This window comes from Amblyraja radiata, chromosome 14, assembly GCF_010909765.2.
Source record: "Amblyraja radiata isolate CabotCenter1 chromosome 14, sAmbRad1.1.pri, whole genome shotgun sequence".
NCBI classification, from domain to species: domain Eukaryota; kingdom Metazoa; phylum Chordata; class Chondrichthyes; order Rajiformes; family Rajidae; genus Amblyraja; species Amblyraja radiata.
In genome coordinates this window covers 13838602-13864010 of record NC_045969.1, presented here as the reverse complement: position 1 = coordinate 13864010, position 25409 = coordinate 13838602, and the positions used below count along the sequence as shown (strand labels likewise).

Below are 25409 nucleotides of genomic sequence, written 5' to 3'. Positions count from 1 at the left end.
CGCTCATCAGGTCCTGAGGATTTTTCCCATCGATGAAAAATAAGAGAGTTATTAGTGTTTAAATAATGTTGAGATTCTCTCTCCTGTCAATCACTTCATGAAGGCCATGCCCCTTCCGGTGGCTCAGATTCTGCAAGATGAGGGAGGGAGAGGTCATGACTCTGCCTTTGGTGGCCTTGCACCCTGCTTGAAGTGGTATGAAACTGCACTTGAATTTGGTGGTCTTACACACTGCTTGAAGTGGCATGAAATGGCACTTGAATTTGGTGGCCTTGCACCCTGTTGGAAGTGGCATGAAAATGCACTTGAATTTGGTGGCCTTGCACCCTGCTTGAAATGGCATGATACTGCACTTAAATTTGGTGGCCATGCACCCTGCTGGAAGTGGCGTGAAAATGCACTTGAATTTGGTGGCCTTGCACCCTGCTTGAAGTGGTATGAAACTGCATTTGAATTTGGTGGCCTTGCACCCTGCTTGAAGTGGTATGAAACTGCACTTGAATTTGGTGGCCTTGCACCCTGCTTGAAGTGGCATGAAACTGCACTTGAATTTGGTGGCCTTGCACCCTGCTTGAAGTGGTGGGAAATTGCACTTGATTTTGGTGGCGTTGCATCCTGCTTGAAATGGAATTTCAAGGAATAGCCATGAGTCAACTGCCAGCCCACCAGCCATGAGTGAGTGAGCTGCCAGCACACCAGGTTTGAGTGACTGAGCCGCCAGCCCAAGAATCCATTCGGCCCACAATGTCCATACTAGCCCTCTGGAAACCAGTCCCTTCAGCCCACAACATCCATACTAGCGCTCCAGAAAGCCCCCCCCCCCCCCCACTCCCACTGGCTACCAATATTGGAATTGGTTGAGAGGTGGAATATTGCGTTGGGGGACCAGCCCTCCCTTGTGAAGCTGGGACCCAACGGATCCCAGTTAGTCTAGTTGTAATATAAAGCTTAGAGCAAGAATGATAGTTACAATAGCAGCTGAGCTGAGATGGTGGGGAGAATCAGGTAATGGTATGGAGGCAAACCAAGGGCTCAGCTGTACCACTAGAGGTCTGAAACTGAGCTCAAGGTCAGGTGTGACATTGGTTACGCAGAGTCTGAAGAACAGTCTCGACTCGAACCCTATTCCTGTTCTCCAGAGATGCTGCCTGACCTGCTGAGTTACTCCAGCATTTTGTGTCTACCATTGGCTAGGCAGGGATATGGAGTTTGGGATAAGGAACAGAGACTGTGATGGGAATCAAAGGAGAAGTCTTCAATCTTCCCTAAATTTAATTTGAGGAATTTGCATCTCATCCGGTGATGAATGTTGGACACAAAGTTTGAGAATTTAGAGAGAGTAGACAAGAGGTGAGATGGTGAGGTGAAGCTAAAACAAATCAGTATAAATGCTGAACCCAAAGCCACATGTCTTTATGAAATTGCTGAGACACAACATGTCGAAAAGAAATGTCCGAGTTGATCCTTGGAAGATAGCAGAAGTAATTGCATGAAAGATCAATACCTGCTCTATGGTCGGATAGTCGGCGACTAAACCATCTCCCCCACCTGGTTTTCCAGGTGAGGAGGGGGCTGTGGACCCCCAGTAGGACCGAAAACAAGACCTGTCAATGGGGCGGATGAGCTCCTAGCGAGCCAACTGCCATCCACACTTTAGTAGAAGTTGCGATCACTGTCGTACATAGCATTGTAAGGAATTATGACAAAGCACACACACCGAAATCCTGTACTTCCAACGGCGGAAGTCCGCAGGAACTGGAGGACAGATATGCGTGGTGCATCCGTCACCGTTCCCATTGGAAACCAGCACCACTGCGCCGCTAATGTTTTCAACGATGATGATGATGACATCGATAAGAATGGAAACGAGACAATTGTGCCAAAGACTGAAGTCTAGTTGAGAAGGACAAGACAGTCCAGATCACCTTTGCTCACAACATTATCAATGACTTTGATCAATACTATTGCAGCAGAGGTGAGAAAGTGATTGGGGGCAATTCAAAGAAATAGTTCTGTGTAAGATGGACGTGAATTGGGAGGTCTTTAGCACATACTAAGAATGTGAAGAGGAGAGGGAGATTTAAAATGATGCAATGGTTTAGGGGAGGTGGTGCAATGGCAGATTTGAAGGAAGACACTACCTGCAGAAAGAGAACAGCAAAAGAGATTGGGTCATATGTAGGAAAGAACTGCAGATGCTGGTTTAAATCGAAGGTAGATCACAAAATGCTAGAGTAATTTAACGGGACAGGCAACATCTCTGGAGAGAATGGGTCATATGCAGTTTAGAGGATAAGGCCAAGATATCAAAGGTGCATCTGATGGAGAAGATGTTTAGAGAATAATTTTGGAAGAGAAGCTAGAAAAATAATCACATTTTGTCCATGTAGAATGATACAACAGCTAACTTTATCAGACATTTAGAATGGAAAAGTTAGTCCCACAAAGTGTTGTCTATTGGTATGGATAGAAATATTTCCTGTTTTGAAAGCAGTCACCATTTAGCAGTTTCTTCTGGGCAACAAACATTTTGGAAAGTCTCTCTTTTTCAAGTAGCATATCCTAGAATGGCATATCATCGTTAGCCTTCATTTGCTAGTTGGTGGCATTAGGAAAAGTCCAAATGAACTTGCAATGTGAAAACCTGTGGATACAACAAAACGAAACACGAAAGGTCAAAAGAAACAACAGCAAATCACTACGTGGACAGCTTTAAGGAAAACAGGAAATGCTTTCTGCTGCTTCTGTACTGTTATTGGCTTTTGTATGCCTTTTTTAAAGAGTGCAGGCACATTCAGATTCAGATTCAGAAAACTTTAGTCATAACAGAAAATCTTCTTTGACGTGGCTCAACATACAACCAGGACAATGTACTGATAAGCAGTCATACAACACAGATTTCTGCGAGCGCACACAGTGTGTATAGATCTTAAAAGCAAGTATAAAGATTAGAAACTATAAAAATAGACAAGATAAAAGTTGTGGATACGTGTAAAGTGACAGTGCGTCAGGGTTAATGCTGCTCATAGCCAAAATGAGCATAAAAACTGACTGGGAAACACAGGCACTATTCATTTCTATTTCAGCACTGCAATAAGGTTTTGTTCATGAAAAATTAAGAGCCTCCTATTTTAATGCATTGCTTGGGCAAAAGTCACCATGCAACACATTATCTGTACCATTGTCACTTTGCAAGCTTGTGCTTGCAAATTTCCTTCAGCAATTAAGCAATAACATCAAATGTTGGGGTAATGAACCTAATATGTGCCAGGCTTTGGCCTGCCCATCCTCTCTTTCAGATTTGTTCTTCTGCCTCCCCCCCCCACCTACAATCAGGCCGAAGAAGGGTCCCGACACAAAACGTCACCTATCCATGTTCTTCAGAGATACTGCCTGTCCCATTGTGTTACTCCACCACTTTGTGTCTTTTATTTTGAAAACTAGCATCTGCAGTTCCTTGTTTTTCTACTTCTCAGTTTAAACATTGCCAGACTCTGTGAATATTTACACCAGAAAAACACCAGAAAGTTTGGGCTGCAGACTACATGGAACATATAATAGGAAATCAAATAGGCAATGATTATTAACAGAATAATGGTTATTATAACAAAAGACACCAGTAGCAGTGATGCCTCTGCCCAGCTGCAGTTGAGCTGTGATGGACTCCCAACCTGATGGCCACAAATTTAAAAACCACAACTCTGAATAACGTTCACAATAATCAGCCCACAACGGGTAACTTTGGGAGGCTACAAATGGTTCATTGCCAGTTCAGAGATGAAAGGTAGACAAGTAATATGAATCAATGAAAGAAGTAAAACTCAAGAGCTCTCAGTTATGTTCAGTTTGACCCACACCTTGATTTCTGCAGCTCAGGAGAGGTTCAAGAGGTAGAGCAGACTCACAGAAATGCCCCATTCATTCCCAAGAGAAGACGCCTACAGCCCACAGCTGCTGGCAAATCCATACACATCTATCCTGTTTGTTTCTCAAATGTTCGTTTGTTTGACCATAGAACAGGAACAGGCATCAAAGTCCGTGCTGAACATAATGCCAAGTTAAACTAATCTCACCAACATCTACCAATGCGCCTTAGAAAACATTTTATCAGGATGCATCAGAGCATGGTTTGGGAACAGCTCCATCCAAGAGCACAAGAAATTGTAGAGAATTGTGGATGCAGCCCAGATCATCACGCAAACCAACTTCTCTCCATTTAAACATACATTACTTCTTTCTTTCCTAATCAAAGCGAAAAACCTCATATTTTTGCAAAATCTGCCCATTCACTTAACCAGCCCACCGGCCCCTGAAGCCGCTCTGCATCGTCCCCACAACCCACACCCTCAACTAACTTTTATCAATAGCAAAATTGGATACATACACTTGATCCTCCCGTCCAAAGCATTGATTCAGTGAACAGCTACAGTCCCACTGCTAATCCCTGCAGCAGCCAACTACTTACAGCTTCTCAGCCCAAATATTACCCATGTAGTCCTACTGCCAGCATTTTACCCCCAATATCTCTGCTGTTAACTCATTCCCCAAAATAATTTCTCCTTTCTGTAGGGCACCCACATTAACTTTAGTTTATCTTTTCCTCTTTATATCTCAATAGAAATTCTTATAATCTCGTCTTTTGTTTGTTGCCAGTCTCCACCTGTATTCTACTTTTCCCTTCTTTATCAATGCCTCAGCTCCCTGAAATCAGACATTTTCAGTCTTCAGCAAAGATCCTATAGCGGAGCAAGATAGGCTACTCCTGCGAAATGCAATGGGTTGACGTGTAGTACGCTATGGAGGGGATCATGGGCATTTTTCCACGCCCATTTTAGTAACCTGAGCCTACCTGACCCGACTCGCAGTGTAATCAATGTTGCGGGGCAACAGTTTGTGTGGGTTAGATTCATAAATCTGTCAGTTCATACTTCTTGTCAACAATAAAATTTGATTCTGGTAATTGTCTTTTTTAATGTTTTTTAAATCATTTCTTTTTAAATGGTTCACAAGCAGTGTTTGAGTTGATTTTGTAGTAACCGGAACCGACCCGACTCGCAGGGTGATTGACATTGCGGGGGAAGTTTTTGTGTGTGATATAGGGTTAGATTCATAATTCTGTTAGTTCATAATTCTGTTAATTCTTGTTAAAGAATAAAATGTTTATAAACACACATACATGAAAATTATATAAATGTATATAATCATATAACACACACAATTATATTTCTTCTGATCCAATAATGAACTTTATTTCAGACTAGACAAGGGACATTAAATAAGAAACTGTTTTATGGCAATGTGATTAGGCTTTTTAATTGAAAAGTCTGGAGATTTCAAAATTCTTGTTGTATATTGCCATATCCTTTAATGCAATTTCCCAATCTACCACTGCTATAACTAACAGATTACGATGCTTTATTAAGATTTAAGACTCTGGTTTCAGATTAAACTATATCACTTGTAATTTTCAGATATAATTCTATCACACAGTATAATAATTTGTCAGTATTAGAAAGCTTAGGAATTTCGACATGTCCACAACAATCCTCACCAACTTCTTCAGATGCATCTTAGAAAGCATCTGATTGGGTTGTGTCACAGCCTGGCTTGGGAGCAGCTCCATTCAAGACTGCAAGAAATTGCTGAGAGTTGTGGACGTAGCCCTGATCATCACACAAACCAGCTTCCCTTCCATCTACACTTCATGCTGCCTCGGCAAGGCCATCAGCATATTCAAGGACTAGCCTCACCCCAGTCATTCCCTCTTCTTCATCTCCCATCAAAAAGAAGTACAGAAGTTTGAAAACGCATACCTCCAGATTCAGGAACAGTTTCTTCACAGCTCTTATCAGGCAACTTCTCACCAGTTAGAGTGCAGTCCTGACCTCCCACTACCGTATTAGAGACGTTTAAATTATCTTTAATCGGATTTTATCAGACTTCAATGTTATATCTTGCACTATATGTTGTACTTTTATCCTTTATCTGTGCACTGTGGACAGTTTGATTGTAGTCGTGTATAATCTTTTCTTTGGCTGGATAGAACACAACAAAAGGATACTTTCAAGAGAGCTAGATAGGGCTCTTAAAGATAGCGGAGTCAGGGGATATGGGGAGAAGGCATGAACAGGGTACTGATTGGGGATGATCAGCCATGATCACATTGAATGGCGGTGCTGGCTCGAAGGGCCGAATGGCCTACTCCTGCACCTATTGTCTATTGTCTATTGTCTATAAAAGCTTTTCACTGTATCTCGATGTACGTGACGATAATAAACTAAATGGTCTTTTATTTAATTTACCTTTTCGCATTACACAATATTGGATCCAAAGTACTCTGTTTCCCTCATTGGTTCCTCAGACTATTGCTCAAGAAAACCATCTCTTATATAATTGATGAATTCATTCACCACAGTACTTTTGCTCGTTTGATTTGTTCAGCCTGCATGTAAAGTCCCGCATTATCTTTTTGCAAAATCTTCTGATTTATATTAAGACATGTGTTTTCTGCTTCTTGCTGGTTATTTTCACCAACAAAACAGATTTCTTTCTTTTTTCTCAGCCAAGATCTTGCCACTCGCTATCTTTATGCCCCTGTCCCACTTAGGAAACCTGAACAGAAACCTCTGGAGACTTTGCGCCCCACCCAAGGTTTCCGTGCGGTTCCCGGAGGTTGCAGGTGGTTGCCGGAGGTTGCAGGTAGTGGAAGCAGGTAGGGAGACTGACAAAAACCTCCGGGAACCGCACGGAAACCTTGGGTGGGGCGCAAAGTCTCCAGAGATTTCCATTCAGGTTTCCTAAGTGGGACAGGGGCATTAATGTCAGAGCCATATACTTCCTTTGCCGTTTTGTCCAGCTCTACTAAAAGTACCCAAACTTGATTGGAGTATTATGCGGCATCTCTCTCAGTACGGCTAGATTATTTGATTTCTCTCTGTTTGTGTCATTAATTTCCTAGCTTGTTATGGAAACTGGGTGATGGTCAAAGGGCATGATAAAAGGCAGCTGTAAAATTCTTGAGAGAAAACATACCTAAAAAGCAAAAACAAACCTGTGATTAAAATGTTAATAGATAAAATCACTGACAATTCAACAAGTGTTTTCCTTTGATTAAACTCTGTACAACACACAAGGCTGCACAGTGAGTATTGGAAGAATTTATTTTCAAAGCTATCCTCCACATTCCGAATAAGCAATGCAGGCATGATGTTTATATGTGGCAATTGTAACCCTCATAAACTCTCTACAGGGATCTATAAGTAACAGAAAGTACAAAGAACATTGACTTAGGTCTTGAATTTGATCTTTTTAATTATATGTTTTTGTGGAACACAATTTAAAAGTCTCTTCCATTGAAAATGGACATTGCTGGGATTTTGCATGGACTGGCGTTCACAACTGAATATGTCTTCCCAATCTGTAGGAAGGAACTGCAGATGCTGGTTTACACCAGATATAGACACAAAATGCTGCAGTAACTCAGCGGGACAGGCAGCATCTCTGGAGAGAAGACGTTTCGGGTTGAGACCCTTCTGCAGACTGAGAGTTAGGGGAGGGGTAGACCTGAGACCAGAGATGTGGTAGGGTAACTTCTTCCCAACCGGTGTATGTCTTCACAATCTGACAGTTATGCTGCCAATCAACTTCAAACTTTTCCATAATAATTTTATCAAATATCGCAAGGACTCTTTAAGGGGTGGTGAAGTGTGAATGGTGAATTATTGTGATTAAAAAAATTATGGTAGTTAGGGCAGTGACAATTAGACAGAGTTGAGAATTTTTTTTTACATAATTTGGAAGTTTTAGTTGTGGAAAGGAATAATGTTCATTAGTACGTATTCAAGATGCAAAGCCAGTTAAAATCCCATCCAAAAGTGTTTCTGAAAACATGGTTGTCTTTGCAACTGATTAACTTGAAGTAAGACAAAATACATCATGGTACATGAAGAAACACGTGAATATCGATTTTATTTATACATGCACTGTTGTAATTACAGGAACCAACAATTGTTTCCACTTTTACTTTCAATTAAGAATAAAAAATATGTTATGACTTCCTACAAATATAAATGCTATCACATTTCCGGTGGGCGGCGCGACTCACGTCGCAGTGGCCTCTGCAGTCCGTCTGTCTTTTTATTATTTTTTGTCTCGTTTGAATGTAGTTTTTATTTATTTTTTTTGTGTATGGGTGTGGGTATGTGTGTGGGGGGGCGGGGGGTGGGGGGAAACTTTTTAAAATCTATCCCCTGCACGGAGAACCCGACCTTTTCTCTGTCGGGTCTCCGTTGTCGTTGGGGCCTAGCACTGTGGAGCGGCCTCCAGCAGGAACGACCTGGGGCTCCAGTCACGGAGCCTGCGGACCTACTCACCATCGCGGAGCTGGCCGAATTCGGAGCGGGAGGAGCGGTGGTGGCGCGCTGCTGCGACCCGACCCCGGGGATTCGGAGGCTTACCGCAGGTCTGGCAGACAGGAACACCGGGAGCCCGCGGGTCCCTGCTGGGAGACCGCTTTTCGGGGCTTCCCCAACGGTGACTTCAGCCGCCCGAGTTGCGGGGTTGAAGAGTACCTGGAGCGGGCCCTCACATCACCGCCCCGCACGGCTTGGAATGGCTGCGGGACTTTGCTAGCGCCCGCCGGGGGCTCCAACAACAAGACCCGGAGCGTGGCCTTGCATCGCCCGGCGTGGCGTAAATGGCCGCGGGACAATTGCCATCGCCCGCCGGGGGCTTTGACTTTGACTCTGACATCGGGAGGGGAATGGGAAGTGCAGGGGAGAGATAAGTCTTTGCCTTCCATCACAGCAAGGAGGAGATGCGCTGTGATGGATATTTGTGTAAATTGTGTCGTGTCTTGGTTCTTTTTTGTGTGTATGACTGTAGAAACAACAATTTGTTTGAACCTCAAGGGGTTCAAATGACAAATAAATTGTATTGTATTGTATTGTATCTGCTTCAAATTAAGCCAGTTCCTGCATCAAACCTTCAATTTTTCTGTGTATGTTGGAGACACAAGAAACTGTGGATGCTGAAATCTTCAACAGTGCCGGAAGAATCAACTGGTCAGGCAGCATCTATGAAGGAAATAGACAGACAACGTCAGAAGGGTCCCAACCCAAAACGTCTATCCATTCCATCCAGAGATGTTGAGTTATACTGACACTGTGTTTCTGTTTTGTTTCGGTATGTTCTTTAGTTTGTGGCAGAGTTCAAAATAATGTGGACATTTTAATTGTAGGGACTTCATTAATCCAGATGAATGAAGAAGAATATGCGTGTAAGATTACAGCTGAAGAGGTGGACCATCTCATTTTGTGCTTGTTGATTAAAGTTGCAGGGTGTCAACTCATATTGAACATTTCCTGTCAAGTTTACCTCATTAAGTTCAGGAGTTCATGTTTTTACTTATTCTCGCACAATTACAAAAGTCTGCTGATAATCCCCTGGGGTTTTATTTTCAACCATTTTCCTTTGCGTTAGTCAAGGTTTAAAAGCATATCTCAACATGTTATGTGACTGGTTCATCCTATTCAGAATCTACAGTATAAAAATTCTTTAAGTTTCTCATTCTGGGAACTATAAAGTCTTGGCTTGAATAGGTAACCTTGTACTTTTTACAAGTTCAATGTTCCTGTCAGCACGTCTTTGTTCCAATCTCTCCCTTGTCCTCTCTTCCATTGTGTTCCAATTCTCATTACTAGACAAACTCCAGCCTTGACCTCTACAACCTGTGTTTTTCTGTGCAACCCTAAGGCTCTCTGATGCCCACATTCATCTATCGAAGTATCCCTGACCGTGTACCATTCTATTCCCCCATTCCTCCTCCGCTTGCCTGCCTTCCACTGGTTTACAATCCGTCTTCCCCTGACTGTGTTTAAATCCCCACAGTGAATTGGGATTGGGCTAAACATCACAAGGGTGTTTCAAACCGCCCCAAGCAACCTCATGAGAGATCAGCTGCAATCGTGTATTTTTTTTTTTTTTAAGAATGGGAACTAAAACACATTGCTTTCAAACTCAATAAGGGAAAAATAAGTAGATCCAGAGGCAAAAGTATCACCATGGCAATAACAATATTCCACAAACAACATATTTCATTGACAGAAAGAAAGCAGACCAGAAAGATTTGCACTGAACCAGCAAAAAACAGATTACAGAATAACCATTCGAGGTTTTCTATTCTAGGACATCAGAGATGTCTTCTTTCAGAAAATACTATACACAAATACAATCTGGTCATGTATAACTATAGTAGGTAGTGCATGGAGAAAATATCAGAGTGCAGTTACAACACCATTTCAGTGGTCTGATCACAGAGGGAAAGAAGCTTTCCCTGAGTCTGGTGGTACGTGCGTTCAAATATTTGTATCTTCTGCATGATGGGAGAGCGGAGAAGAGCAAATGATCAAGATGTAAAGGGATCTTGATTAGGGTGCCTTCCCCAGGCAATTTGAAGTGTAGATGGAGATGATGGTGGAGCGTCTGGTCTGTGCGATGGACTGGACTTCATCCACAACCATCTAAAATCTTGTGCGTTTTTTAGCAGAGTTATTCCAAACCAAGCTGCGATGCAACAATATAGTATGCAAAGTGGAACCATATTCTCCAAGTATATTCATATCCTTGATTTATTCTACTCCTTCCGATTTCAGGATGTGAGTAATGCTGCCATTTATTGCCAAACTCTAATTGCTCTTGAGAAGGTAGTGACACTGCCTGAACTGCTGCAGTCCTTCTGGTGTAGGTATTCCCACTATGCTGTTGGATAAGACATTTGAGACCCAGGCGATGAAGAATCAGAGATATATTTTGAAATCAGAATAGAGTGCAACCTGGGGGATACATACTTGTGCTCCCAGGCAATTGATGCAGGTGGGCGGGTAATTTGTGAGGTAGTGTGCTATATCCATTGCTTTTACATGGCCTCTGGGTGGTCCTAATGCATGTCCTCACTCATGTGAATGTCAGCCTGATAATCTCAACCCACAGATTTGGGTATTCGGAGAAACAAAGATTGCAAGGGTAAGTGTAGGCTAGGAAGTGAATCCAACATTATGATGAAAAGAAGGAACTTGAGGATGAGATTTAAAATGTTAAGTTTGATGAGTTAAGAAAAAAGGAATGCCAGAGAGGACACGGCAATACAACAGGAGAAGGTAAATTTGGAAGAATATGGAGAATTTGGAGTTTATGGTAAAGCAAAACCATGAGGCAGGGTATCCACAAATATAATTCAGCAATTCAAAAAGTCGCGCCGTTTTATCCAGCCTGATAAAAAATGTCCACAAGTAAAAAAAAGGTCGTCATGGAAAAAATTGATACTTTTTACTCCTAGGCAGGTGGTAGGTAGGTCGTAAGTAGGTCATGATGGTAGTCGTAGATAGTCGTAGATAGCCGTAGGTAGTCGTAGGTCGGTAACTGGCCCGAGAAAAAAAATGCAAACATGACATCATTTTATCATGTGATCATTTTCCACTCGTAGTTAGTCGTAGTTGATCTTAGTTGTGGAAGACTGAGGTTGAGGGGGGTCGTAGGAGGCCGTAGACATAGTCGTAGGAGGACTTTTACTTCGGCTAGTCAACACGACCTTGACATTTTTAAAAACTCGTCTAGGGTCTTCTAAACTCGTGGATTAGGTCGTTCAAGTGGGACAGCCCCTTAAGGCAGCAATTCTACTATTGCACCACTGTGCAGCCCCAAATCTCTATTAACGCGGGAATAAAAAATTAGGGGGGAAATGTAGTTTTAAAATAAATAAGGTTTCAATACAATAAAATACAGCCTACTTGAAACAGTCATCGTAGGAAATGCAACAATTAAATTTACACAATAAAGTTTATAAATAATATTCTATAACTATATTGAGCACATAATATTAATATAAAATGTAATTAGTTGTGAGAAATATTATCAGGAACACATGGGAGAACTTCTCTGCTCCTTTTAAATATGGGATCTTTTATTTCCATTCCATTGATCGAATAGATTGCTGTTTAATTGCATAAACGCAAAAGAACATCTTTGACAATCAAACACTAAATTCTCTGGCAAAGAACTCAAACCCTTAACCTACTGACTCACATGTGAAGTACTAACCACTAAGCCACAAATGACACTGAGTCAGTTTGAGTCGTGGGAGAAGCCAGAATAAGTCTAATTTTAAAATTAAGAAACATGCCATTTCAACTATAATTAATACGCAATTTTTCATGCAATAGATAATTGGAATCATGGTTGCAGTGTGTGCCATCTTCAAAGTGCAATGTGGGCCTAGACTACTCTGAGAACATGCACCGAATATGCAACCTCTCCGACCAGGGACAAGTGCTGCATGAGAACATCACCACCTGCAGACTCCCCTCCAAATCATACAAATCCCTTTCATACAGCACTTGGAAAATCTATTGATGTACCTTCATCCTTTTCGCATCTGCGTCCCATTCTTTTCACCCAATTTATCATGACTCTTGGAAATCACTGTAGGACATCTTCAGAGGAAGAACTGTGGTAACTCATCTTCTGTGATTTGTGGACCTGCTCTCCAAATTATTCGATTCATAGAGTCATAGAGTCATGCAGCATGGAAACAGGCCCTTTGGCCCAACTTGCCTATGTTACTACTTATCTCACAAAACATAACGTGCTGGAGGAACTCAATGGACCAGTTAGCATCTGGGATAAGAATGGACTATCCATCACACATCCCCTTTCCTTGCTTGCATTCCCCACATACATTACCTCACACTTAATCAGACCAAAATCCATTTACTACTTTTGTGTTCACCTCATGAACCCTTTGATCACTCCTGTGCGTGGAACCTTCTTTTTCACCATCAACCACACTGCCAATTTTGGTGCAATTTCTTCATCATGGCCCGTACAGTTAGCAGGTTCACTTGATCGGTCGGGACCAAAGGTAACTTTCACTGTCAAACATAGGATGATGAGGGAAAGGCTGTGCAGACTGATATGAATCATCTTTTAAATTTCTCTACATTGAAAGGTGAAAACTGGTAGGGGGAATGGGTGTCCAAAAGAGACAGTAAATTGACAGGAAGAATCAGAGAGAATATTGAGGAGATTTACTTTTTTCCTGAACCGTTATTATGATATGGAATAACCAATCTGAAAACATGGCAAAAAGCAGCATCTATAGTAAGTTTCAAAATGACATATAGTTTAGTTTAGGGTGTGGAGACACAGTGTGGAAATAGGCCCTTAGCACACCGAGTCCATGCTGAGCATCGATCAGTAGTTCGCACTGTTTCTATGTTATCCCAGTTTCTCATCCACTCAGTACACACTAGGGGCAATTTACAGCTGCCAATGAACACACAACCTGAACACCCTTGGGACGTGGGAGGAAACCGGAGCACCTGGAGGAAACCAATGCTGTCACTGGGAGAACGTGCAAACTCCACACAGACAGCATCCAAAGTCAGTAATGAACCCGGGTCTTTGGAGCTGTGAGGCAGCTGTTCTACCAGCAAAACAATAGATACAGCAAGGGAAAAAATAGTAGGGTGGAACTAATTGGGCAACTCTTTCAAAGAGTCAGTGCAGGCAGGATGGGCTAATTGCCCATTTTGCTCTCTGAAACTATGTGAATTTATAGGGTTTTCTAGACTTTCAAAGCTTGAAGTTATCCCACTGTGAAAAGCTAGTAGGAGCTGCAGAAATCCGACTGAATCTTATGAGTGTTTTTCCTAACTTGATCCATTTCAAGTTATCCAATTTTTTTCTTTGCAGTGTGGATCTGTTCCAGTTTGTGTGCATATGCTGCTGACTTCTGCTCTTCCCCTGTGTCCAGGCCCCGTGATTACCAAGAATGGAGCAGCAATAGAATGGTGATCAACAGCAGTGCACAAACTGCGCCTGCAGAATCTTTAGCCCCTTTGCCAAAATCTCACTGTTACAATCTTTTTTTGCCAGAAAACTTTACAAAGGAGAAACAAATAGCCTTCCCTGGCTCCAGCTATATAGTCTCTTAAAAAAAATCGCTATAGCTATTAGCGACGATATGTCTGGATTCTGGATTAACGACAGAAACAGTGTAATTGGAACCATCCCTATATACTTCACAGTAGACACCTAGACGTACTGCCAGCAGGTTGCTATGAAAGCAGTGATATGCATGCAACAAGAAGCAGATGCCATTGGAGAAAATATATTCTTCCGCCTGATGACTTAGTGAAGTCTGTTTACCTGAGCATTATTCGAGTACGGTGCTGATGATTAATTCCGAATTTTACAACCTTCTATCTGCGTAATGTAAGTCATATGGTTTTTCTTTTTTTTTACGCGTGTGTTGCCTGCGGATCTTACTGCTTGAAGTGCGCGTAGGTTCGAACTTCAGAAGGAGCACACCCTTCCTTCCTCCAGCTAATTAATGACTTTGAGAGATGTTGATCTGCTTGATAAATTGACATTTAGCCTAGCCTTCATTCCCACATGTCCAATTTTCCGTCAAAATATAGTCTGCCTTTCTCAAAATTAACAAACGGAAAGCATTCAAATGATTGACACAAAAAGTTGGAGTAACTCAGCGGGTCAGGCAGCACCTCTGGAGAAAAGGAATGGGTGATGTTTTCGGGTCGAGACCCTTCTTCAGACTGAGTCGGAGGAAAGGGAAACAAGAGATATGGACGGTGATATAGAGAGATATAGAACAAATTAATGAAAGATATGCAAAAATGTTACAATGATCAAGGAAACGGTCCATTGTTTGCTGTGGGTTAGGTGAAAACGAGTTTTACAGACAATGAAACTCACCAGGACAACAGTGAAACTAGTATGACTTTGGTGGGGGAGGGACGGAGAGAGAGGGGATGCAAGGGTTACTTGAAATTCAATATTCATCAATATTCATACCGCTGGGTTGTAAGCATATGAAATGAGTTAGCTGTTTGGTAGAAGCATCTAAATTGCATGAAAAACTTAACTCGATCTACGCAGACAGCTCAGTGGGTGGATCACCCAGATGGTAAGGCACCAAGCCATGGCACCCAGCAGGGGTTCATGCGGATTTGAAACGTTACTGCTTTTGTCCACACACACACATAAACACTTCTCTGCACACTCGTGCTTCCTCAATGATTATTGTGGGTAGCCCTTATCTCTCCCGACGCCTCCAACACACATCCATCCCCTCGTGTTCAGGAAGATGCCAGGCTATGAAGATGGTCTGTGCTTAATTGACTGGTTTCAGCCAAAGAAATAGCTGGAGTTTGACAAAGTGCTGGTGTAACTCAGCATGTTGGGCAGCATCCCAGGCGACGTTTCGGGTCGGGACCGATCTTCAGACAGTTGGACTGGTTAGGTGAAGATCTTCAATGAGTGTAATTATGCTTGTGCACTCTGGGCGAGGACAAAGTTGGGCTCAGTTGTTATGCCACTGAAGACCGATCACATCATTCACATTTCATTGACACACCAGTGGCGGCCACTTGGCACAGGTACCAGAGGGCAGCTGGTGCCTGCAGAGCCAGAGACTGACATAAGCTGTTGCTTTCAACAAGAGCAGGAGAAAGAAATTTAACAAATTAGGAATTCATCACTGATGCTGATAAAACTAAAATTATGACCCCTTCTGGATAATTCCACTGCCAACCTCACCATGTGAAGCCAAACAAGCAGCCCCTTATGATCAAAGTAACAGTTGATTGTGTCAAAATTGTTAATGTATTTAGCCCTGCACCTTTGAACTATTGCACTTCAATGCGTTTCCAAAACATTCAAGAAACATGAGGAATGCAGTTGAAATTTTGTTGAGAGTACTATTATAATTGAAGAAATAACATCAATTACTGTCTTTTTCTGCACTGGGTATGCATATTACTGGGTGAATTTTAAAAAGTTGATCGTGTTTTGAAATGTCTTCATAAAATATCTTGCTATAGAAGTTACAATAAATTTGCATTTATTTTGACTGTATTGGTTACATAATTCATTAGACATAGACATAGAAACATAGAAAATGGGTGCAGGAGGAGGCCATTCGGCCCTTCGAGCCATTCATTGTGATCATGGCTGATCGTCCCCTATCAATAACCCGTGCCTGCCTTCTTCCCATATCCCTTGACTCCACTAGCCCCTAGAGCTCTATCTAACTCTCTCTTAAATCCATCCAGTGACTTGGCCTCTACTGCCCTCTGTGGCAGGGAATTCCATAAATTCACAACTCTCTGGGTGAAAGAACTGGCCTAGTTGAGGCCAGTTCATTGACTATATTTAAGAGGGAGTTAGATGTGGCCCTTGTGGCTAAAGGGATCAGGGGATATGGAGAGAAGGCAGGTACAGGATACTGAGTTGGATGATCAGCCATGATCATATTGAATAGCGGTGCAGGCTCGAAGGGTCGAATGGCCTACTCCTGCACCTATTTTCTATGTTTCTATGAAAAAGTTTTTTCTCACCTCAGTCTTAAATGACCTCCCCTTTATTCTAAGACTGTGGCCCCTGGTTCTGGACTCGCCCAACATTGGGAACATTTTTCCTGCATCTAGCTTGTCCAGTCCTTTTATAATTTTATATGTTTCTATAAGATCCTCCCTCATCCTTCTAAACTCCAGTGAATACAAGCCTAGTCTTTTCAATCTTTCCTCATATGACAGTCCCGCTGAACAAAACCTTTGTTCATGTGCTATCTAGTCAAAAAGAAGGCTATACATGATTACAATCAAGCTGTCCACATTACCTAGGATAAAGGGTATAGCATTTATACAAGATAAAGTCTGATAAAGCCAATTAAAGCTATTTCAAAGATCCCAATGATATCAATGCGAGGTCAGAACCACACTCCAGCTGATGAGAGGACTGTTCAGTTGCCTGATAACAACTGGGAAGAAACTGTCTCTGAATCCGGAGATATGCATTTTCAAACTTGTGTACCTCTTTTTCATCCAAGTATCCATTATACAATTATACAATTTATTTATTGTCATTTGAACCTCAAATGAAGTTCAAACAAAATTTGGTTTCTGCAGTCATACAACAAGAAAAGAACCAAGACACACAACCAACACAATTTACACAAACATCCATCACAGTGAATCTCCTACTCACTGTGATGGAAGGCAAAGTCTTGTCTCTCCCCTGTGTTCCATTCTTCTTCTGATGTTAAAGCCCCCGGTGGGCGATGGCAAGTCCCGCGGCCGTTAAGGCCGCGCCGGGCAATGTAAGGCCCCGCTCCAGGTCTTAATGTTGGAGCCCCCTGTGGGCGATGGCAAGTCCCGCGCCAGGTGATGTAAGACCCCGCTCCGGGTCTTAATGTTGGAGCCCCTGGCGGGCGATGGAAAGTCCCGCGCCGGGCGATGTAAGGCCCCGCTCCGGGTCTTAATGTTGGAGCACCCAGCGGGCGATGGAAAGTCCCGCGCCGGGCGATGTAAGGCCCCGCTCCGGGTCTTAATGTTGGAGCCCACGGCAGGCGATGGCAAGTCCCGCGGCCGTTAAAGCCGCGCCGGGCGATGTAAGAACCCGCTCCGGGTCATTTTCAACCCCGCAACTCGGGCGGGAGAAGTTGCCGTTGCGGGAGCTCCGAAAAGTGGTCTCCCACCAAGGACTCGCGAGCTCCCGATGTCGCCGTCCACCAGACATGCGGCTGGAGCCTCCGAGCTCCGGAGTCTGGTCACAGCCGCGCGCCACCACAGCTCTCCACGCTCCGAAGCCGGCCAGCCCTACGACTGGAGCCCCCAGGTCCCGACAGGGAAAAGGTCGGGTCCCCCGTACAGGGAAGAGATTTAAAAGTGTCCCCCACCTCCCCCCCCCCCCCCCCCCTCGCCCCCCACATATACACAGCTAAAAACAATATAAAAACCACAACAAACTATACATTCAACCGGATAGTTCTTTCCACTGTCTTTGATGATTCAAAAATCAGTTTATGTAGCATACTGTAGCTGCAATGATGATCACAGCTCTCTTTCATTTTGCATTGAGAATATTGAAACCATCAAAGCTATTTTGTGCTTTTTTTTTTTAAAATAAACAGTCTTGAGTCACGTCTTGGCTTGATATCCAGATTTCTATTATATCACTGAGCTGTTTGGTAACAAATCCTGAAGAGAAAATGCAAGAGGTTGATTTTGCTGAAGTGTAGAAGGAATAAAGATAGCTTAGCTCATGGTCCAGACAGCTGAACAAAGAATGAATAATTCAAGACAGAGGTAAATTTTGAGTCAGACAAGTCATAGGAAACTGCACTTTCACAGACGATAATAATACTCAGACTGCAATTTTTTGCAATGGTGCTCATGCCCCAGTTCCAGTCAAGGGAAGGAAAGGGGGGAGAATTTTTTTGATTTAAACTTAGCAATCTGAAACTCTAAGTACATTGAAATATTTTCTCAGGAAAAAATATAGAAATCACTCTGATGTGGTCTGTTACAAACTCAGCAAGAAAACAACAATCACTCAAACATTTTAAACCTTAAGGGGAGCCCCATGATGATTTGCTACTGTAAAGGTGTTGCACGTTATTACTATATAGTGAGAGTGAAAAGAAACTTGTGCAAGTTCGGTATAGTTATGACCCCATTTAAGAGTGCTTTTTCTTGTCTAAAATTAATTAGCAAGGACATTTGGAGCTATCTAGATTTACTGCTGTAGACCGTGACTTTAGCATAATACTTTGCAGCTTTGCATGGTGAATCATTCCTTAATGTTATACTTTTTCTCATATTTTCTTACCTTTTTTACATGATAGAAAGAGGCCGTTTGGCACATTCTGTTCATACTAGCTTTCAACCTTCCCGTCAGTCATATTACTTTACATATTTCCCTGCAAACTAGTCCCTCTCACATGCCATCAAGTCCCTAGTGAATCTCTTGCCACCCACTTTAGTTCATTTTTGTTTAGAGATACAGCATGGAAACAAGGAGTGATTGAAGGACACAACAAGTGGTGATGTTGGCTGAACTAGGGTAGTAAAGGTTTGTGTAAAGATGGTGTAACTGGAAGAGGAATAATCCATGAGTGAGGGGGGATGGATATTAATTGAGTACGAAGGAACTGCAGATGGTGGTTTATACCGAAGACAGACACAAAATGCTGGAGTAACTCAGCAGGTTAGGTATCATCTCTGGAGAAAAGGAATAGGTGACGTTTCGGGTCGAGACCTTTCTTCAGACTGCAGTCCGAAGAAAGGTTTTGACCTAAAACGTCACCTATTCCTTTTCTCCATAGATGCTGCCTGATCCGCTGAGTTACTCCAGCATTTTGTGTCTATCTTGGATATTAATTGAAATGGTTAAGTGGGCCAGAGTGTTATGCAGTTGCAATGTGAACAGGCGTGTGCACTGGAAAATGTGGTTGGAAAGATTGGAAATTAAAATGGATGATTCATTGAATGCGGAGATTGGCAGGATGAAAGGAGAGATCGAGAAGGATCCAATCTCTCTGCGTGTTGGCGCTGGAGGTAGTACGACTCTCTCACTGCTCCAGCAAGCTGGGTTCAATTCTGACCTCTACTGCTGTCTGAGTGTTTTTTCTTTTGCCTGGTTTCCCAATTAGCAGTTGGGTTTCTCTGGGTTCTCCACCTTCCAGCAGGTTGTCAACTCCATTGGTTACTGTAAAATGCCCTCAGTATTGGTGGCTGGCAGAAGAATCAGGGAGTGTTAATCCTGAAACAGGTCACAAGAAGGTAAGTGAAGGGTTATATTTGATGGGATTGTTCCCTGAGCCGGCATAAATAGCTCTATCTATGTTGTCATGATATTAGAATTACGAGAGCAGAATGAAAAATGTACATAGGATTATGAGAAGCATAGTTAGGGTAGATGGTCAAAATACCAAAGACAAAAGAGCATTGGTAAGCTGACAGGTAGGAATTGTAAAGGGGATCTGAATGGAATGTTTTTAACACAGATGGTGATTGATTTCTGGAAAGTGCTGCCTGAGGAGGTGATGGAAACAGATATATTTCTTATGTTTAAAAGGAATTTGGGCAGACATTTAAATAGACAAGGCAAAGAAGAACGAGCAAGCGCAGGCAAAGGGGATTAGTATTGATGGTCAAAAAGTCAGCATGGGCTTGGTGGGATGAAGGGCCTGTTTGTGTACTGTATGTTTCAATGTGTCTATGACTCTATGATGGTAGGATATGAAATAGACACGACTGAGAGCCCTGTCACCCAGAGTGGGGAATCAATGTTTGAGGAAGATGGAAGTCCTATGTCCCAGGGCAAGAGAGTTTGGAATAAAACGGGTTGACGTTGAGAAAGGATACATTCAAAGGAGAGGTAGGAGTAAGATTTTCACTCACTGGGTGAGGGTTATTTGGAATGAGTTGCTGGAGGAGGTGGTAAAGGCAGATACAATTAAACATTTAAGAGCACTTGGACAAGGACTTAGATACGAAAGGCATTGAGGGACATGGGTTTAATGCAGGCAATTGGGGCAGTGTAGTCAGGAATCTTGATCGACATGAACAAAGTGGGCCTGAAGAGCCCACTTCTGAGCAGTATGATTCAATGATTCTATTGCAAGCATTGATGTGGAAGTTGTTTAGTTTAGTTAGTTTAGTTTATTTTATTGTACCAAGGTACAATGAAAAGCTTTTATTGCATGCTATCTAGTCAGCGGAAAGATTATACATGATTACATTTGAACTATTGTGCACAGTGTACATTGTAAATTGTAGGAACAGCACCTCATATTTCACTTGAGCAGCTTACATCCCAGCGGTATGAATATTGACTTCTCTAACTTCAAGTAACCCTTGCTTTCCCTCTCTCTCCATCCCTCTCCTTCTCGGTTCTCCGACCAGTCTGACTGTCCCTGATCATTTTATCTCTGTTTGCTTTGTTGTCACCTTCACCTAGCTAACAATGATCTATTCTACATTTTCCTTGATCTCCAATGACTTTGAGGTCTCGTTCTCACACCTTACACTTCCTTATCTCTGTATCTCCCCCTCCCCTGACTCTCAGTCTGGTCTCGACCTGAAACGTTACCCATTCCTTCTCTCCAGTGATGCTGCCTGTCTCGCTGAGTTACTCCAGCATTTTGTGTCTATCCACAGTGTACAGATACATGATAAAGGGAATAATGTTTGGTGCAAGTCAAAGTCCAGTAAGGCGGGCGGATTAAAGAAAGTCCGAGGGTCTCCAGTGAAGTAGATAGTAGCCCAGGTCAGCTATTGTTGTTGATAGGATGGTTCAGTTGCCTGATAACAGCGGGGAAGAAACTGTCCCTGAATCTGGAGGTGGTAAAAGCAAAATAGTTGTGACAGAGACAGAGCAATTGAGAGAATAGTTTCTTCATATGATGCACAGCAAAATAGATGTGTAGGAAGGGACTGCAGACGCTGGTTTAAACCGAAGATAGTCACAAAAGCGGGACGGGCAGCATTTCTGGAGAGAAGGAATAGGTGACGTTTCAGGTCGAGGCCCTTCTAATGCTACTGGTTAAAGGTAAAGGCTGATAATGATTTGCCTGAAACAGTGATAGAGAAGTGAAGAAAGGGAAAGGAAATGTCACAGCTGGATGAGGCAAAAGTGAGAATTAAGTAGAAATGGGCAGAAGCACTGATGAAACTTTTGAGTTCTGTATTTGAACAGGAAATTGCACCCACAATTTAGTCATCTGTGTACCAATGTCCTTTAGCAGTTTAACCACCCTTCAGCTAAAAACAACAATTTGAGCAAGAATAGGCACACAAAATGCTGGAATAACTCAGGAGGTCAAGCAGCATTTAAAAAGATCATGGATGGGTGACGTTTTGGGTCAAGACCCTTCGGGCCTGATCCGAAACGTCACCTATCCATGTTCTCTCAAGATGCTGCCTGACCCACTGAGTTACTCCAGCACCTGCAGTTCCTTGTGTCTCCAGCAACTTGGGCGACTTGTTTTTTTAAATGACCCTCCAAAGATCAAGATGTATTTACAAACAATTTCTATGTCTTTCTGTTTCAGACCCCATGGAGAAAATGGGAGGTTACTGTTAGGCCGCCGAAGGCTTGGTTGAAAAGATGAAGAAGTCCACTGCTGCATCAAACCAGCTGGTGCTCTTTGCTCTGTGGTGCTGTGCCTGTGTCTCTGTGTTAAGGAGCAGTAACCACACACTTATCTTTCAAAAAGAGAGCAACTTCCGGAACTGCAGCTGCGTCTCCAGTATCCCAGACTGTGGGTTTGCTCTTGCCAACCTTATGTGCAAATGTAGGACTGTCTTTTCTAAGGATATTGATAAAACCAGCCCGACATTTAGTCACAGCAGCAGGTTAGTGGTGTGGCTGTCAGACACCACTACTGTAGGGCTGCTGCTGAATTATTCATCAGTCCCAAGCCTCAGACTTTCTTTGTGCAACCCTGATGCTGTACTGACTGAATACCTTGTCATCTTTGGCCTGAAAGAGCTCTGTGTGACAAACCCCAAGTCAAAAGTCAAATACCCACTGCAGAACATAACGATATACAGCACACGGGGTGCTGTCGTTGAGTCGTCTTTGCAGAATGGCACTGGATTCTCATTTTACATTTCATTCTTAAACATGGCGCTGATGCATGGAGATTCTAAATTAAAAGCATATTCGGTGCCAAATGTCACAAATATTGCTGAATATTTTCCAGATCTTCAATATGACACAACCTCCTTCCCCTTGGAGACTGGCAGTTCTCTTGTTACATTTATCTATGTTTAGGCACTGCAACTACTTCGCTTTTCATTGCTCACTAAGGGCAACATTGATGCTGAACTTGCAAGAATCCATTTGCATGCAAGTTTTGAGGAACTTCTGAGCTCAGATTTTCCATTAATCATGTCACTCCAATTTTAACACTTTCCACATGAACAAAGGGGGGCAGAATGGTGAGAACTAGATTAGTATGTATATTCAGATCTTGGCTCACATCACCTAGTGATTTCACTGTAAATATCTGCTTTGTATTGTAACTTGAAAAAAAACGTTTGTCAGTATTAACTTACAATGCTTCATCTATGGAACCATATATATAATCTCAAAAGGCAGGCTTTTTTCCTCCACTTTACATCAACTTTAAATAGCACTAACAGCAACTGGCAATATCATGCTAGTTTCTGTTTCCTCTAAGACTGCAAGGCCCAAGATTTCTGGGAAGAGATTAACGGCACTGTGGTGTCGTGGCAGAGTTACTACCTCACTGTGCCAGAGACCCAGGTTCGAACCCTACCATGTGTGCTGTCTGTATGCAGTTTGCATGTTCTCCCTGTGACCGCATGGGTTTATTCCAGGTGCACCGATTGCCTTCCACTCTCCAAAGTTGTGCAGGTTTGTAGGTTAATTGGCTTCAGTAAATTGCCCCTAATGTGCAGGACATAGAACTGGTCATGGGGGATTGATGGTCAGCATGGAGGGCCAAAGCACCTGTATCCACGCTGTATCTCTAAAATATAATAAACTAAATCAGGTGTTAGAAACAAAGAACTGCAGATGCTGGTTTGTACCAAAGATAGGTACAAAGTGCTGGAGTAACTCAACAGGTCAGGTAGCATCTCTGGAGAAAAAGGACAGGTGACATTTTGGGTCGGGACCCTTCTTCAAACCTTCTTCTTCAGAGTCTGAGGAAGGGCCCCGACCCAAAACATCTCTTGTTTTTTTAAACCAGAATGCTGCCTGGATTAGGAGATTATCAGTTATAGCGAGAGTTTGGACAAACTTGAATTGTTTTGAAATGTTGGAGGTTGAGGGGAGATCTGAAATAAATTAATAAAACGATGAGAGGCATAGATGGGGTTGACAGTCAGAACCTTTATCCTTGGGTGGAAATGTTATATACTAGGGGCATAGCTTTAAGGAGAAACGGGGAATGTTTAAAAGGGATGTTCAGTGCAAGGCTACACGGGCAGTAGTGGGTGCCTGGGACGTGCTGCCAGTGCCAGGAATGTGGTGGAAGCAGATAAGATAATGACTTTTACGAGGATTTTAGAAAGGCACATGAACATGCAGTAAATACGAATAGTGTTTACAAATTAGGCATCATGTTCGGCAGATATCGTTGGGCCAAAGGCCTTGTTCCTGTGCTGTACTGTTCTATATTCTATGTTCTAACCCTGACTTCCATAGCCAAGTTAATCAAAGCATGCATGTAATTTGAAGTTGTAGGAATTACAAATAACTGTGTTTTCAGACCATGAATTTTGAAAATCACACTGCAGATGAATTTTGCATGATAATAAGAAGTTTAACATGAAAAATAAAAATACTGGTGAATATGAAAATTGTTATGAAAAGAATGCAAACATTTCAAATTGCTGTATAAAAATACATAAATGTGCACAAAATAGTTTTGCTCTTGGTGGTTACTTTTCAACAACACAATGCCATTTTTTTTAACTGTGTGAACAGGTTTTTGGCCCCTGGATCATAATTAAATTTATGCGTAAGATGATTTCCATCTGCTGTGACTTAAACCTTGAAGTAATCCATGCTGCACGTGAAGTGCACCCTTAGTCATCATGCCTTGCAAAGGAAAGTTCCTGTTATTGGAGAAAAGCTGTTCCCTTGGTGTTGAGAGGATTTAAGTATAAAAGAAGTGAATCGCATTTCATCCAAAACTCACACATCTTACCCTTCTGTGCTGATTCATACTGGCAAGACTGATGTTTATCCAGCATCATTCATGCGTCTGATAACATACAATTCACATATTGCACATTTCCCCCATTGCTAGTATAAACTGTAGCATTTGAGTTGAGTTTATTTGAGTTTAGTTTATTGTTACGTTACAAAGATACAGTGCAAAGCTTTTTTTCGTGCTAAACAACATCTGGGACCAAAAATAAATTATGAGCTAGGAGTTCACTATGCAAGGATTGATAAATAGACATAAATTAAGGATTGGCATTATGCCATCTGTACTTTGCACGCACCATCCACCAACCTTAGTTTCCAGCGGTCAGGATAGCAGTAGTGATTCTTTCACCTTCTGCATCCTTTTTGTACAAAGCAAGTCCGAGCAAAATGCAACAAACACCCCTTAATCAGAACATACCTTGCAATGGTGTGCGGGCAATTTATGGAACAAGACACGATCAAGGTGGACGATCACACGGGGAATGACAAGACCGAATGGAGATCACACAAAACGTGTAAGAAGGAACTGCAGATGCTGGTTTACACTGAAGATAGATTCAAAATGCTAACTAAGTGAGTCAAGCAGCATCTCTGGAGAGAAGGAATAAGAGACGCTTCGGGTTGAAACCCTTCATCGAAAGTCTGATGAAATGTCTTAACTCGAAACGTCACCTATGCCTTCCCTCCAGAGATGCTGCCTGACCCGTTGAGTTACTCCAGCATTTTGTGTCTCTCCCTATCAGAGATAATTGGATTCCCAATTTCACATCTCATCACTGTCAACAGCCATTACTGCAGGCTACCTTAGGAAGAATACTTGAACCTCTGGGGTCATTGGAGAAATGATGTGGCAGCTATGA

At 42.4% G+C, this 25409-nt stretch overlaps 1 protein-coding gene across 2 annotated transcripts in view; it reads left to right on the top strand.

Annotated features, from left to right (window-relative positions):
* c14h21orf62 (chromosome 14 C21orf62 homolog) overlaps positions 1-23347 on the top strand; it is a 32929-nt gene extending 9582 nt beyond the window's left edge. Inside the window, exons 1-2 of one of the 2 annotated variants that reach the window (XM_033032567.1) lie at positions 13756-14271; positions 21914-23347. In XM_033032567.1, coding sequence (XP_032888458.1) covers positions 21970-22638 — 669 coding nt within the window. In that variant the 5' untranslated portion in view covers positions 13756-14271; positions 21914-21969 and the 3' untranslated portion in view covers positions 22639-23347. Of the gene's footprint in view, positions 1-13755; positions 14272-21913 lie in introns of those variants that run through there. The other variant, XM_033032566.1, reaches the window with a different exon arrangement.
* The last annotated feature ends 2062 nt before the right edge of the window (positions 23348-25409 follow it).